The sequence below is a fragment of the Oxyura jamaicensis genome, chromosome 15 (genome assembly GCF_011077185.1).
Source record: "Oxyura jamaicensis isolate SHBP4307 breed ruddy duck chromosome 15, BPBGC_Ojam_1.0, whole genome shotgun sequence".
Taxonomy (NCBI): domain Eukaryota; kingdom Metazoa; phylum Chordata; class Aves; order Anseriformes; family Anatidae; genus Oxyura; species Oxyura jamaicensis.
Genome location: NC_048907.1, coordinates 13,328,249 through 13,344,549, shown reverse-complemented (window position 1 = coordinate 13,344,549; position 16,301 = coordinate 13,328,249). Strand labels below are relative to the sequence as shown.

General features: G+C 34.4%; 1 protein-coding gene across 3 annotated transcripts in view; it reads left to right on the top strand.

The window, feature by feature from the left end:
- Nucleotides 1–16,301, top strand: part of ADGRD1 (adhesion G protein-coupled receptor D1) — a 160,093-nt gene that overhangs the window by 5,778 nt on the left and 138,014 nt on the right. For 2 of the 3 annotated variants that reach the window (XM_035340881.1, XM_035340880.1), the window contains 3 exons: nucleotides 6,299–6,421; nucleotides 12,110–12,289; nucleotides 13,488–13,742. In XM_035340881.1, the coding sequence (XP_035196772.1) occupies nucleotides 6,299–6,421; nucleotides 12,110–12,289; nucleotides 13,488–13,742 (558 nt within the window). Of the gene's footprint in view, nucleotides 1–3,423; nucleotides 3,520–6,298; nucleotides 6,422–12,109; nucleotides 12,290–13,487; nucleotides 13,743–16,301 lie in introns of all 3 variants that reach the window. The other variant, XM_035340879.1, reaches the window with a different exon arrangement.

The window sequence follows — 16,301 nt, the reverse complement described above, 5'->3', positions numbered from 1 at the left end:
CATGCATAACATGCACTAATAAGCTCAGTAACTGAGATCTTTGGCTATGCCGGCTGTGAAGATGCCTGATTCTTTTAGATTTTTAAAAGGAGTTAAATGCCTAAACTCTGAAGACATTTTTGAAAGTTGCACATAGTATGCACAGAAAAAGAAGGGTAGGCTTTTATCTGAATGTATCTTACTCATTTTTATTTTGTTTTGGATACTTCCTTTAAAATTGTATTTCAGCAACATTTTTTTTTTTTTTTTAATAATTTTTTCTCTCCAGTTGGGCAAAAATCATGAGAGGCTTGGTAAACCCTTACTGATTTGAAAGAGTCAGTTGTCACAATTCTAGGATCTCAGAGGGAAGGATTTTACAATGTAGTCTCTTTGGTTTCAGCAGTTTTCTGATTCTGATATTTTAAAGTGGGGTGAGAGCTCCCTAGGGATGTGCAGGGGATGTAACTCATGGAGTTTCGACTGAGGCACAATACCATACTGCTGCATTATGAGCTTGTAGGGTCGCACCTTTCAGATGAAACTTTCTGAGGCTCAAAGATCCCTTAGTAATTTTTACGAGAACAGTTTTTTTTTTTTTTTTTTTTTTTTTTTCTGACTACTTAGCCAGTTCCAGGTTGGGCTGATACATGTACATTCCCCAGTATTTCTCACACTATGGCTGACTACCTTGGTTATCAAGCTAAACTATGTACTACTGTGAAGAGTAGTAGCAGTGTTACTACTGGTGACTGTAATATATTTTCCCAGAAAGATCACTGCAGGAGATTAAATCAGGAGTTAGGGACCTTTACAACCTGGCATGAAAAATGTTACACAAGTGCAACGTTATTGCTATTTATTACACAAAAATGGCAACATCAATCTCTGTTCCTAAGTGGGGAAAAAATTCTATAAATATCTGAAACCTTTTATTCCATAGGTGCTCAAGTATTTTAAACTCAAACTGTTTGACCCATCTTTCCAGGAAACTTCTTAAAGGAATTAAATTGGCTGACCAGGAATAAATCTGGGCAATATTCTGCTCCCATTAGAGGCTGATGGCAGCATTCCCATCAACTTCAATAGGATCATAATTTGACCTGCAAAAAGTTACCATATGAGATTTTTAACAGTGTATTAATGTAATTTTCTGACAGTGGACCTCATTTACTTTCTAACAGAGTAAACCACTCCTTACCTAGCATTGTTTTAGCATTTGTATTATCAAGATGTTTTTAAAGTACTTGAATATATGAAATCTAATGTGACATACAGCTGTTGGGCAAATTGTAATTACATAACTGATGATAGTTAGATTGTTTTTCAAAACATGTTAAATTACATTACTTCAATACAATTCAGAAATCTTTCCAGTAGTAACACAGAAGAGTAAAAGCAGAATATATTAAGCTCCTGATCCTACAGACCTTCTCTTACATGAATAGGGCTGGCTTACATGAGCATTTGTCTCTTACTCCTATTATGACAAGGTATTAAAGAAATTTATAAATGAGCGAGCTGCATGACTGCTGGAAAAATAAAAATAAAAATTGGAGGACTTTTTCTTGCTATTGTTTGTAGAGGATGCTGGTAGCCAAAAGTCATTTTCTCTGCAGTGCAATTTTGACAATGTTGAATTCTTTCCTTAATGTTCTAGTGGATAGTTCAAATTTTTGGCAGTTGCATATATTGTGTCTTATAATACATGGGTATTATTTCAACTGCTTCCAGCAGTTTTATGTACCTATCTGATATTTGACTTCAAAATACAAAGAAAGTTTTATTTATTGTTGTAATCTAATGCCCGTGACAATTTTCTATTATTGATACCATTCTGATTACACAACTCTTCTGTTTATTGCTAGCCTTTCTTGTTTTTCTCCCATTCATCATAATTTCATGCAATTATTTTCATTCCGTGTTTCTTCTCTTAAATGCTTGAAGCATCATAATCTGTCCATCATGTTAATCCATTTTATTTGTTGAACTCATTGTGTGTGAAGCCAGATTTATATCTCTCAATGCATTTGTGTTGTGAGAGGCAGTGTCAGCAAATTAATTTTTTGGTTATCATAGCAATAAAAACAGTAGAAGCAATTGAAGGGAAAACAAAACTAAACTAAACAAAAAAAAACTTAAAATATAGCAAAGGAAAGAAAATATGTGGCCATGTTCAGGTTTTATAATATGACCTCTAGTTTTCCATGAATTTTCTATAGATTTTTTTTTTTTTTTTTTTTTTTTGAGCATTTACCTTTTCTTCCTGCCCAGTTGGTCTAAATCCCCAGGCAATGCCAGTCAATGTCTCTATTTACTTATGCAGGCTTTCCATCAAGATCTGTTTGCCTGCCCAAGGTAAATAATTACTGTGTGCAAGATACTTTAAAATTATCAAAATGGGAGGGGAAAAAAGAATAAAATTTTATTGTTGGATACCCAAATTAATTTGATGGCTCTCAAAACTATAGCAGGCAAAATGGTTCTAGGTAGAAACCCTGTAATGTTGATGCTGTCCTTTTAAACCTGTTGATAGTGTGTGTTTGCCAGCAGCCCTTAGACTTCAGAGCTGCAGAGCAGATGAGCTTAATGCCCCACCTGGAGATCGTCTCCTCCAACTCCCTGTGTGGCTCATGAGCAGGGTGAGCTGGAGCCAGTTGCTCAGGGCTTTCTGGTTGGGGTTTGAATATCTCCAAGGATGGAGGCTCCACAGTTCCTCCGGACAACCTGTTCCAGCATCTGACCCTCTCATAATTTTTCTTTAATTATTTCAAAAGCTTTTTGCTTATGTTTAAGTAGAATTAATTGTGTTTTAATTTGTGCCCATTGCCTCTTATTTGTTCACTGGATACCACTGGGGAAAGTCTGGTGTTATCTTTACTCTTCCCATGGGATGTTTATTCACACTGATAAAATCCCTGACCCTTCGCTTCTCCTTATTGAGCAATCCCAGCTGTCTCAGCCTCTGCTGGTGTGTCCAGTGCCTTCAACATCTTTGTGGCTCTTCACCAGGCTCACTCCAATATGTCCATATCTAGTGCTAGGGAACCCAGAACAGAACACAGAACTTGAATTGACCATAACTTTTGCACCAGTGTAATGATTTTTGTTATGACTGCATAGCTCCTTAGTGACCTCATTGTATTCAGAGCCCTTTATCTGGTTGCAGTTGTACTGTTTTATAATTTTTCCTTTTCTGTTCCTGTCAGGAATTAAAAATGGTTTTAGTGACACTATATTTTCTTAAGTTATGTAGTTAAAGGATGCAACACTCATGTACTACTTACAAATTATTGGAGACAGTTGACCATATGATAATTTTAAAGGCCACTGACCAACATCTGTGATCTGTGTAATGTTGAGAGATATGAACTGGTCAATTCATGTCTGATTGTGTTTATTCATTGTTTTGCTTATTTGCTTATTTTTTATTGTTTCACCCAGCTCTAAGAATCCACAACTTCACTGTGCTTCCTTCCCATAATTCTACCTTTGTATATACCAATGACTCTGCCTACTCTAACTTCTCTGCAACTGTAGGTGAGGATTTAAGTTTTTTTTTTTTTTTTTTTTTTTTTTTTTGTTCTGCATTTGTCAAGCTTGGATGGTTCTTGTATCACTGGATTCAAAGTTAACGCTGAGTTCAGTTGGTCATGTGGTAAAGATCTATGCATACGCTGAGATAAATGATTTAAAAAGCACTCCTGAAATGTTAAATGAATTACTCTGAATTACTGGGAGACACATCCCCTTGATAAGCAGCCTGTGGAAGGATGGACCCAAGCAGCCCTCAAAAACCTAAAATATTTTTATTAGACTTGAAACAGAAGATATTTTAGAGGAACATATAAGAACAAATATGATGATTTATTCTTTTCTTTCAAGATGAAAATAAAAAATGTCCTTTAAAAATGAGTATAAAATGGTGAAAAAGAGATAACTTAAAGACAAATGCAAGTGAATTTCCCAATCCTGAAAGTAATTTTGTCAAGCACAATATCTTTGATTAACATATAAATAAATAAATAAAAGAGCAGGCACAAATCTTAGATATATGATTTCTTTTTACATCAACATACTAGCATATAAAAGAACAGAAAATAATAACATTCCAAGCAAAACCTGTCAGATTGGAAACTAAGCTTAAGCTGGTGTAGGTATAACTAAAATCATTTAATTGAAGTCATGAGGGTTTAGACTTGAGCAATTGAAATATGACCTTTTGTCCACTTAATGATTAGGTATTAACTCATATCTATTTGATGGAAAATCTGATGTGAGTAGAAAGATCAAAATGGTAGAACTGTCATTTTGGGTTACTCTGATACTAGGAGGTCTGTATTAGAACATTAAAAACACTATTTTTCTGCTCTCTAAGAGTAAAAGTATGCTGGCAAATGTGAACTCTATTAATAATGAACTTCAAACGACCCTAATTTCTTTCAGTCCTCACTTATCTGCTTTATAGGCCATTTGCATAGTTTTCACATAATAAGATGTATTCAATATGAACATTAAAAAGAGTGATATTAACAGCAAAGGAAATGCTATGGAAACAGGAATACATTACCTTATGGTATTTATTCTGGCTAGATTAATTCAGAATTTAAGTGACTTAAAAAGAACTTAGAAATATTTGCTTCACTCTATACTATTTTAATTTTTAAAAGGAACTGAATTTTATCTGTCAGACAACTTGATGTCTTCTTGCTCAAAAGCAGGGGAAGATACTTGAAAACTGTGATATTTGCGTTGAGATTTGAGATGAACTAAAAAAATATTTGGACATATGTTCACTGAGGGTTATGTTATGCTGCAGCTGCTGTGTCCCTGAGTGGTGTTTTCCTATGGATGGGCCAGCATTATAACGGTCCTTACTCCCACTGGTTGTCTGCAGCAGAGAAATGAGATTCCCTTTTGACAGGTTGCATGAGAAGATGCACCAACATGAAGCAGTGACAACCAGATAGATGGTGTCTCCCTAGTGCTGCCTGTGCCACTCTGACATGATTTTCACTGTGCTCTGCTATGCAAAAAGTTCAGGTTAACTCAGGTAGATGTACATATATAAAAATAATGAGGAAAGTCCCTTATCTGCCAGCCTTTACTTGTAGACAATTTGTGTGCTCCTCCTCATTTTCATTCCAATCTCATTCTGTTTTCAAATATCAAGCAACACCTCTATGGCAATACCTGCACTTCAGAGAAGACTATGCCCCTGTTGCAGATATTTCCCTTTTGAGCAACTCTTCCCCTAGCACTGTATTTTTCAGAAGAAGTTGTAGAGAAATTGTAGGGGTCTTTAAAACTAAGATCCCAAATATTCAGAATCTTTGCAGACCTCCTATTACAAACAATGATATTAAGGCTACATTCAAAACTAGGCAATTATCTTCTTTCTTCTCAGAAATAAATTATAGAATATTCTGTGTTCTGTGGAACACAGACTTTTTAACTCAGTGGAATTATTATTATTATTTTTTCATGATTTCCTATAGTCTTCATTACTAAAATTAGTACTTTTTATATTGGAACAAATGAAGTGAACTTTCCATTGTCATGTATCAGCCAAATTCTCAGACCTTAGCAAGGTTTTCTATGGTATGTGTTATGTTATTTTAGTATCATGATGGCTCGCTCACATGTTTTAGCTAGCAGAAGATGAATAAACAGTGCTTTTTAGGGCAGAAATCACAAGAAAATCACAATTAAATCACTAGACAATTAGTCATTGTCCACGTTAGACAAAGAAAAACCCTCTATGAATTATAATGATGCCATACCAAAGGATGTCTGAAAGATAGTTTTCTGCCTTTTGGATATAGCTTGCGAGGTACATTTATTGAAATATGTCTTTAAATAAAATTTGACTTCATCACAAAATTTCCTTTTCAAAAATGAAAAAAAAAAAAAAAGTTTTCTTACATTTTAAAATAAATGACTTCTTGACCAACTCTTAACTTAAGTATTTGTATGATGTGTCCAGAGTTCAGAAGTCTGGAAAGTGTATGGTTTATTCAGACTACATTGAAATAATGATTTTTAGTTTCTGTTTTGGGTATATGGGTTCTATTAAGAAGTTTTAGTTAAGGAAGAATGTGGGTGAAGCACATAAATATAATTTTTACAAATGTTAAATGAAAGAAATATCTGTATGCTTTTTTTTTTTACATTAAAAAAAAACTACCAAGCAAACAAACAAAAACCCAAACAACTAAATAAGAAAATAAAATAAGCAAGTGTCCGAGTCTGTTAAAATCACATTCTCAGCAAATTTTAGTTTACATAAATATTAAATTATATTTTGCTTTTCCTTAAGATATTGTAGAAGGAATGGTGAACAAAGGAATTTACGTTCGTGAAAAGAAAGGAGTTACCTTTCTCTTCTTTGGAAGCTATCAAAATTCTTGCATTAGTAATCCAGAAGTCTGTGGACCTGAAGGTTAGTAAACTAATTAATTAATATTTGCTTTTCTTTCTCTGTCAAATTATATAATTCAATAATCATAGTTTACTTCCAAATTGAAATTCTAAACTCTAAAATTGTAGTTTGATGCTTTTTTATTGGCTTAAAAAAAACAATTGAGTGCTGCTTGTTGAAAATGTAGTATTTTCTAACTTCAGTGTGGATTATAACGAATCACCAACTACTCAGATCAATGATCTACAGTATAATTAATTCAAACAAAACCAGAAATAAGTTTACGGTGCCTGAAATCTTTCATCTGGCACCAAGATTAATGGTGCTACAAAAAATGCAGCGTGACAAACAGGTAAGTCGTTCTGGAGTTTTGAAATTTGGGATTTTGGGAAACTATGCTTTACGCTGTGGCATTTGAGCAGGAATGCTTTTTTTCAAACATATCTTTGGAGACAAAATTTCTATTTTTTATTATTATTTTTTAATTTCAGGTGTCTTGGAATCCATTTGCATAATCTTTTCCAGATGCATAAATCTCACTCTCTTTTTTTTATTATTCTTTATTTTTTCACTCTTCCATTTCTTCTTGGGCACAGACCACAAAATGACATGTATAATAAGGGTGCACAGTTTTGACAACATGTTGATTACAGAAGATTAATACTGTATATGTCTGTCAAAACAAGCATAATACCAGTCACTATCACAATGCATGCACTCAAGACTTAAAATGTAGAAGTAGAAGGGTTAGTGGAAAATGGTGTTTTTCTATATGTAACCTCCAGAAGTCCCTAAGCTTAAGCAATATTATTAACATGGAATTTTCTTGCTTTTATTGGTTTTAGGCCATTCTTCAAGCTAGTAATGTTACTTGATATAGGATTATTTATTTATTTATTTATTTTAAGGCATGCGTTAATGTTTTAAGAAAGAAGAAACTTGGAGTGCAGATGGTGCACAACTATTACCTGAGAGTATTAGAAAAAATAATTCAGTATCCCGCAGCAGGCATCAGTATCCCACAGCACAGTATCTTCTGATACATACTTTTTATATATATACATACATTTTATATATGTATCTTTTTATACATTCTTCATACATCCAGGAAGTAAAAATCATCAATAATTTGTATTATTTCTACATCCATAGTATAACATAATAATGAAAATAAATTTTTACGGTAATAGATAATTCCCCCATCTCACAAAAAAGAACATTGAAAACATAAAACATTGAAATGCTCAACAGATAAAATGTGAAGAAATATAAATACTGAATACTTAATCATTAGAGCAGGTTAAAAAAAGAAAAAAAAAAAAAGCCAACACCTCTTTATCTAAAGGAGGTATCTGTTTTTCTCTGTATCAACTAAATGTGATGATGATCTCTAATTTTATTTGAGCTTACTGTTTCTTAAATATATTTTGATGTCCCTTTGTTGCATTTGTATGTATTTGATGTTAAGTATGCTCAGAAGGGAATGCTTTCTGAGATGATCTTGGGATCTTTCCAGATGAAGTATTGCAATCTAAATATTTAATGAAACAAAAATCCCAATAGTTTTTTTCTAACATAAATTTAATAACATTTCAGAACTCTTGTTCTGACTTGAGAAAACACATTTTTCTTATTTTTGAAATGTTGAAACCTTCCCTTCCCCCTTCTTTGTCAAGCACTTTTTAAATAATGGTTTTCTCTGAGCAGTTTTGAGCTCATTAAATTGGCATTTTTAGCCAAAAGAAACATTTGTGAAAGATTCAAGAAAAGGTTCTCTTAATCATTAGTTTGAATACAGTAGAAAAAATAATAAAGAGCTCTGCAACATACAGAGGACACCTTCCTGATGGGCTTTCCTACCCACATACAATTCCTTCTTCCTTGAACCTTTCAGCATAATGAGAAGTTTCTTTAGTGTTCATTTTGTTAGCACCTCATGAAATTACTCGAGCATCATAAAGCACAGTAAATATGGAAGAAGCTAGGGAGACGGAAGTAGCCCACCATTAAATTTCTTGCTGTTAGTCCTTAGCTATCTAACCTGTGACATAGAAATATAAATATTCTGAAAAAGTAATATAACTGCTCCAGTGACAGGTTTCCTGTTGATTTGAACAGAAATTGGGTATCTGAATTCTTTGGTTGGTTTTGAAATACCTTAGTTTTTTACCTCCAGATAGCTCTGTGAACACAAAACTTGTTTCAGATAGCTAGAAGGTTTAACAAAGCTTGGAAATCTGGGCCATATATGTGAGAAGACCTATGCTCCCTCTTAAAAGTTGTCAGGGACTGCATTTTATTTTGTGTGCAATTCTAAGGACCAGAGTTTAAATAAACAAACTTCTTTGATTCTTCTGATGCCAGGCTTTAAGATTATTGTGAAGAACTATAGAACAATCTGCCCTAGGAGGCTCAAGTTCCCAAACTGGTTAACTGGGAAGTCTCAGATCTTCACATCTCCTTGGTACAGACCAATACTGTACAAACTAAACAATAATGTCAATTATTGTTAACAATTATGTTCCTTAATGTCCTATTGGAAACACTTATTGCTGTATTATGGATAAGTACTATAATTAAAAATAGGAGATGTCATCAATAGAATACTCTCTGTATATGTAGTCTGGCTCTCAGCTTTTTATTTTTATTTTTTTTTTTGTGTTTGCTATTCATGAGAGATTATTCAGAGAAGCAATAACAGCACATAAAATTTGAAGTACCTTTCTTAATGATGAACGCAATTCTCTTTGACTTGAAGACACCTTCAAAGGTTTAGTCATCAGGTGCAGTCAAGCATATTATTGTAAATAAGTCTGCAGCACATTTTTAGTTATAAGTTTTAAGTTCCCCTTCTTTCTCTTTTATGACTATATATTTTTAGTTTTTCTTCTCTAAAGCTAAAAGCAGGGCTTACCTGCTCAAGATTCATATGACCATCTGGTGACACAAAACTTAATATGTTTGATACAAAATGATTTATTTCCGTCAAGCTATCTGGGAAAAACTGCTTTTCTAAATTTCAGTGGAGTTTTTATTGTGTGCCTTACTCAGTCTTATGTTAAGTTTTGGTATTTCATGAAGTGATAGAGTGCACAGTCTTGTCATGGCTATAGGATGATCAGTGGCTACAGGGTAGTCCAATAGGATGGACAGTCAAAGATGGGGGAAAGCAACTCTGCAGTCTCTAAAGATGGGATAACAACACTTCCACAGAAGTTCTGTGGAAGATCATGAAGAAGATCATGAGACACTTAGTCGAAGGAATCAGATCAATAGCAATAATTGCTTGACATGATCAGCCTTGGTGGCCCTTTCACCAGGGTGCTGAAGAATTGTATGTAGGTGCAAGGGAAATGCATAGCTTTCTGGAAAGAGGGTTGAATTAGTGTTTCAACCTATTACTTGTTTGCTAAACACACTGAAACATGAACATGGGCCGATGAGGATATTGTGACTTGCTTACAGCAAACATCAAATTCTTCAGTTGGGAGTTTACAGCATTTATAGCTTTAAACCCATATACATTGAGATCTAACAAACTGAGACTGATGATGTTCATATACTGATTGATTTCTAAGAAGCTAATGGTAATTGATTAACCTTTCCATGGTGGTTATTTTATCATGCATAAAGCATTTAGGGAATGCTGTATAGATCATATAAATTAATGGGTGCTGCCGGGAGAATAAACAGGAAGATCAGTTAGGAAGTTACTACATAGTTATATTATTATATTATTACAGGATATTTTTTTAACTTTTCTGCTAAGTTAATGTGACAAAAAATATGTGAAATGGTATTAAAAATTAAGTTATGGGGGGGGGAATATGTCTGGTGATTTTATTGATTTACGTGAGACTTTTACATCTTTGTTCAGAGAGCTGTGAAACAAAACAAAACAAAAAAAAAAACAACAATCAAACAAACTATGGTTTTAACAAGAAATGGACATAATAATTTGAAGACTTAATTAGCTTGTACTAGGCTAACTGGTAGTAAATTGCAAAGTTCATATTGTTTGGGCAACCCGCAGGTATTGGTCACTATAAAAACATCCAGACATATTAGACTACACCAGACTACATTTCAAAAGAGCCCAGTCAGGAGGTTAAGAGCAGTGGCTGACAGGTCAAGTAAGTCCATCAGAGGTCTATGTAGATAACTACCATATGACATGGGAGGGAATCTAGGGCTTTAATATTCACCATGAAGCAAAGAGAACGCTGAGAGCTGTCTTAAACTGATGAGTGGTTATAGAAATAGTTGGTGTTGAACAGTCTTAGAGGTGCACTAACTTTTCAAATAACTAACTTGAGCATCATAAAGCAGAGTTAGGATTATGGGAGTGTGAGAGGCAACACAGACAAGTTGTAGCACAGGGAATTCTGATTCTTTTCTAAGGAAAAAGGTCTTTGCAGTGCCAGCGACCAAGCATGGGGACGGTTTGCATAGAGAGGCGGCGTAACCTTCACCTGTGGAGATATTTAAAAATCAGCTGAGCTCTGATGTTCACCCTGCTATAAGCAAGCAGTTTAGACTATGATCTCCTGGGTTGTTTCCAAATTTTGAATCTTTCTGGCAAAACATCTTCCACTTCTGTACTTTATATCTTTTTTTCAACCTGCTTTGAACTCAGATTTAATTCTTAGCACTTAGCACTATAAATTCTGAGATGAACACTTTTAGGAGCTATTTAGTCAAGCCATTTTCTTTGTAATTGCATTTAGCTGTAGAACCTCAACAGCAGAGAGAGTAAGAACTTCTGAAGTGCGAGGGACATTTAATTTGCTACTAATGTTTCTGTTGAGCCCTTTGAGGTAACCTTTATTAAGGAAACAGAAATCTTTAGAGAAATATTTCTTCACTAGTGTGCAATCTGAAGAGCTCTTCAGTTTTTAGAATACAACAGTAAAATGGTGGATTTAGCAGAATTATTTGTGAACAAAGCTGATTGTGTGCACTTGCAGGATTGCACTTGCATTTTAGAGAGGGATTCTTTGTGTTGGTAAGAATCTTGCAGCTGTGACTGTGGCTCTGCATGTGTTGGTATCCTTTTCCTCTACATTGTTTCTTTGCTTTCAGCAATTACTGGAGCACTGAAGTTTGAAAAGACAGGTAATAACATTTTAAGAATAATTAAAGTGTAATCAGGAATGGATGCATATCAGTTAGCACGGGTATGCTGGCAGCCAGTAGCTTGGAAGTAGTCAATGTTCTGCTTCTTGCTCTACGGGCATATGGTATCCATCACAGGAAGTTATAGGTGCTGGGTGAGAAAGTGGAGATGAGGTCAATGCGTTCAGAAATAAACAACAATCACAGGAAGGAAAGGGGATCATACTAAGGGTGAGAAGGGTAAGGAGACTGGAGAGAGAGAGAGGCATAGGGAATGAAAGCATAAATCTGTGAGACAAAAAGACTTCATTACTGCTGGTACTCAAGAAGCTTTAGTTTTCACTGAGAGAAGCTATCCAGGACGAGATGGTTGCTATTCTGTCCTGGATATGTGCATGTGATGCAAAACCAAGGAACAGATGTTTATTTGGTTTATACTATTACCACATTTTTTGTTCAAAAAATGCTATCCTTGTTTATGTGAACAGAGGATTTGTGCTTAAAAACATTCCCACTCTCTGCATTTTACAATATTAGAAGTTTTCAGTTACATTTGTTTTTCATTTAAAATTTCCTCTTACTTTCCTCCATCAGGAGTAACATTTTCCTTTTTCTGGAAGACTCAAGACCAGCAGGCTAAGTTTCCCCCTGCCTCCGGTGGACAAGTAATTTCCAGCGGTTTCAAAATCTGTTCAAATGAAGGTGAAGGTTCAGTAGAATTTTACACACGTGGGAATGCTATGATGAAGTGGAAAGCAAGCTTTAGTCCACCAGGTAATTTTTTTTTTTTTTTTCTTCATCCATTTCTTTGTTATATTTTACATTGTTCTTGCAGAGAGGTGTAATGGTAAGAGCACATCTTCAGGAAAGAGAAGTAGGTATATAAAGACATAAAGATACCTACAGATTTCTGTGCTCTTGATGGGGGCAGGGAGAGAGAAAATATGATCAGAAAACTCAGTGATACTGTACTGCAGAACATTTGCTGTTCAGCAACAGTACATGGAGCTAACTTCCATTTTTCTGAAGCAGAGTTCTTATTGACATCAATATATTAATGGGTGCTTACAAGGAAACTGCTGGGTGAGGAATGCAGGTTAATCCTTAGGAGTTCTCCTTATATTCTAAAACTGGATATGTGTGCAGACCTCCACTGCATCCTAAATAAAGACTTTATTTGTCACTATCTAACTGGGTGCTATGTGCTTTGGTCATTTCATTAGCTGTTGAATATCAAATTTTGCATGTCATGGCATAGTATCAATAAGCATTTGGGGATATCATATATCGTACTGCTTCTGTCTAAACTATTGTTGGGAATGGTATTACCTAGTGACTGAAACAAAATCAGGATTTCTAGTAATGCTAGATACAGTCACTAAGTCTTTTCTTGCCTTAATTTAACTGTCTGCAAACTGGGAATATAGGACTTTCTCACCTCATAGTGGCAAAGTCTTATAAAGTATAATAAATCAGTTTAGAAATCCAGTTTTAAGAGAAAAACTGTTAAATGGTATAAATAATTTGCATATTTGTGGATTATTCAATCCAAATAAAAATTAATATTATGTTTTCAGCCTTTGAAGTGTAACAAAGAAACTGGCAGCTTTTAATTAGCCTATTTTCCTGTTCTTTCATTCTTGCAGTCTTTATGGAGCTCTTGCTGAATTGCATTTTGAGACAGTATTGAAGAGAGTTCAAGTCTTGGCCAATAGTACTCACCAAATGTAATTTATGGAACTGCAGTGAGCCCAAGTAAGAGTTCAGACAAAAGCTAAGAGGCATTCTGCCTAAGTATGGGCTTCCCCATGTGTATAAAGATTAATATACATGACATCAGCATTCCATAATTCACTCTTAGCACTTACTGTATAGCTCTATAGCATAGCCCAAGTCAGCAAAAACTTACTGAATAAGAGAGACACTAAATGGAAATGATTCATAGATTTTACTGTGACTTAATGTTTTGCAGGTCCTTATTGGACTCATATTCTCTTCACTTGGAAATCAAGAGAAGGACTGAAAGTCTATGTCAATGGAACTCTAAACACATCTGATCCAGAAGGAAAAGTTTTCTATGATTATGGAGACCCCAAGGCAAATCTGCTGACTGGGACAGAGGGGGATCAAACTAAGCGCTATGTGAATGGGGCATTTGATGAATTCATTATATGGGAAAGGGCACTCACCCCCAATGAAATTGAGCAGTACTTTACAGCTGCTATTGGTGAGTATATGCACTGTTGTTGTCAAAGGTTGTCTTTTGCAAAAGTTGACTTAGAAATGTTTAGTGTGTAGGATTTGTATTCATCTTTCATCTTTCAGCCATTGAAAGTAGTTTGTAGAGGCAGAAAAATGCAGATATTAAAGTCCTTGAAACATTCAGCTGTCTTTGAATATGCAGTCTTTTCATCTGGGCTTCTAGCTCCTTTAAAATGTCAATATATATATGTAAATAAAATAAAATTACTGAGACCAGAAGTATACAGCCATTGTTAGGTCCCCTAAAATCAGGTGAAGAAGAGCAATAATTAGACTTGAGTCAGAACAGTATTGAGAAATATCGACCACAGTTTTCTAACACTCTGGTCATTGTGTAACTTTAGAGGCACGTCACTTAGTGATTCCAGCAGATGTGGATAACAATACTTATCCCACCTGTTCCTGAAACAATAAAGATTTAATGACTAATGTGTATTTGTGAACTGAAAAGAAAGATATCAGTTGAAACATAATACACGTAGCAGAAAATAAGGATTTGAACAAAGATTTAGAAGACAGTGTCCAGTAATCTGTCAGGCATGCTATGGATCTTTATTATAAACTTTTCAGTACAAGAAACGCTGTTGCTACTAAGTGTTTGTGTGTGAGTAACAATTAGAAAACATCCATCTGAGTAATAAAGCTATGGAGCATCTGGAACATCTGGCTACGCTGGCAGTTTCCCTGCTTTCACTTATTCTTACTGGGTTACTGAGAGCTAAAGCAGTTACACCCATAACTCTTGTGCTTTCAAGCACATAGGAAACATTTTCACAATGAAAACTCTGAATAACTCAACTGATGCAAACCTGGAAGTAAGAATGCATGCATTTGTAACATCCAGGTTTGATTATAGCAATCAAATTAAATACAAAATGTATTAGAAAAATATAGAGTAGTTTAAGTAAAATTGAAACCACTGAAAAGGAAACCCTTCATTGAATATGTAATGAAGCAGCCTATTTGCTTTGCAACACAAATGATAGAAATCAAGTTTTTTTTTTTTTTTTTTTTTTTTTTTTAATTTTACAATGTGGTTCTTATGAATGTCTTCAAACATTCTGATATAGGAAATTATCTGATATAGGAATTATCTGATATAGGAAAGTATAAATTTTTTATTCCATCTTGAAAATCCTATCTTCACTCTAGAAAATAATTAAGGCATCACAGAAAGGTCTTTCCAGGAATGCAAATGCTGTTCTGGATGTAAGTTTCCGTTCCTCTATATTTCACTTTGGAAAATGGCAGCTCAGTCTTACTGAATATAGTTCAGAATATATATTTGCTTTTGTTAATGCTAATAACTAAACTTTCTAAGACTGCAGTAATAGTTTGTCCCTTTGATTCTCCTGAAGTCTAAATTTTTGTAATGCAGTGCAGAATTTTATAGTACTCTTCCTCTCCATTCTTCTTGATTTTTGGAAAGCTACATAGCAGACTCCCTGATTTCTGTTTATTTTTATTTTTAAACCTTGATTCAGAGGTCTTCAGGGTCATGAGGAACTGCGAGTTTTCAGTGAAAAACTTAAAATTTCTTACATCTAAATTTAAAGAAAAGCTTGATGAGCTTGCTTTTTTTTTTTTTTGTACTCTAATAGTACTGAATTTTTGCTTTTTCTCTCAAAACAATGGACTGGTTAGATTTTTTTTGGTTTAATTTCCACTTTGAATTAACTATGAAGCTAGGGCATTCTCAGAGAAAGTAATGGATATTATGATACTAATCAACACAGTAAACCAAACCTTGGTATCTATCAACCTTGTAGAACTTAAAGCAGGGATGAAGCTGAGCTAACGTGGTCTAACATAAGAAACTTAATAGGACAGCCTGTTCCGTAACAGGATGAATAATCATGATACATTTGGATCCATGAAAATAATGTGTCCAATATATGCTGCTGCTGTTTGATTGTGCTGAAATACCATACTCCTGGGCAAACATAAATTCTTGGGAAGACATAGATTAGAAGAAAATTTTATTTCTCTATCACAATTGACCGATAAATCCCCTTGCACAGAAAAGAATCAATATTTTTAAAATGGAGTAGCTGGAAACCATCCCAAAAGGAGTTTATTCTTTCTGTCTCAACAAATCATTTATGACATGCTTATATGGTAATTTTCAGTGGGTATAATGCTAATGGGTGCTAAGGGGATATTCATCAGTTAAGCCCATCTGATTAACAGCAACCTTGCTGTGGCTTCAGATCAGCTTAAAAACACTTAATAGAGATGTTATCCACAATATTCTTCTACTACTGCTGAAGGCTGTTTTGACTCCTTGACCCTTATAATTTTTTAATTTCTTTTGTGGAAAACTAAAATGCCACATTAGGTTTAATATGCCACCATTTTTACCACTCTTGTTCTTTTATTTGACTGATACCTCTGTTTTCATGAAAGAGATAGAAATATCTGGCTTTCAGTTTTTCTCACAGATTTTTTTTTTTTTATGCAGAAAAGTCTTTCTGATCTTGTCTGTATGTGCATGATCTTGTTTGATATTCAAGAACTTTATATT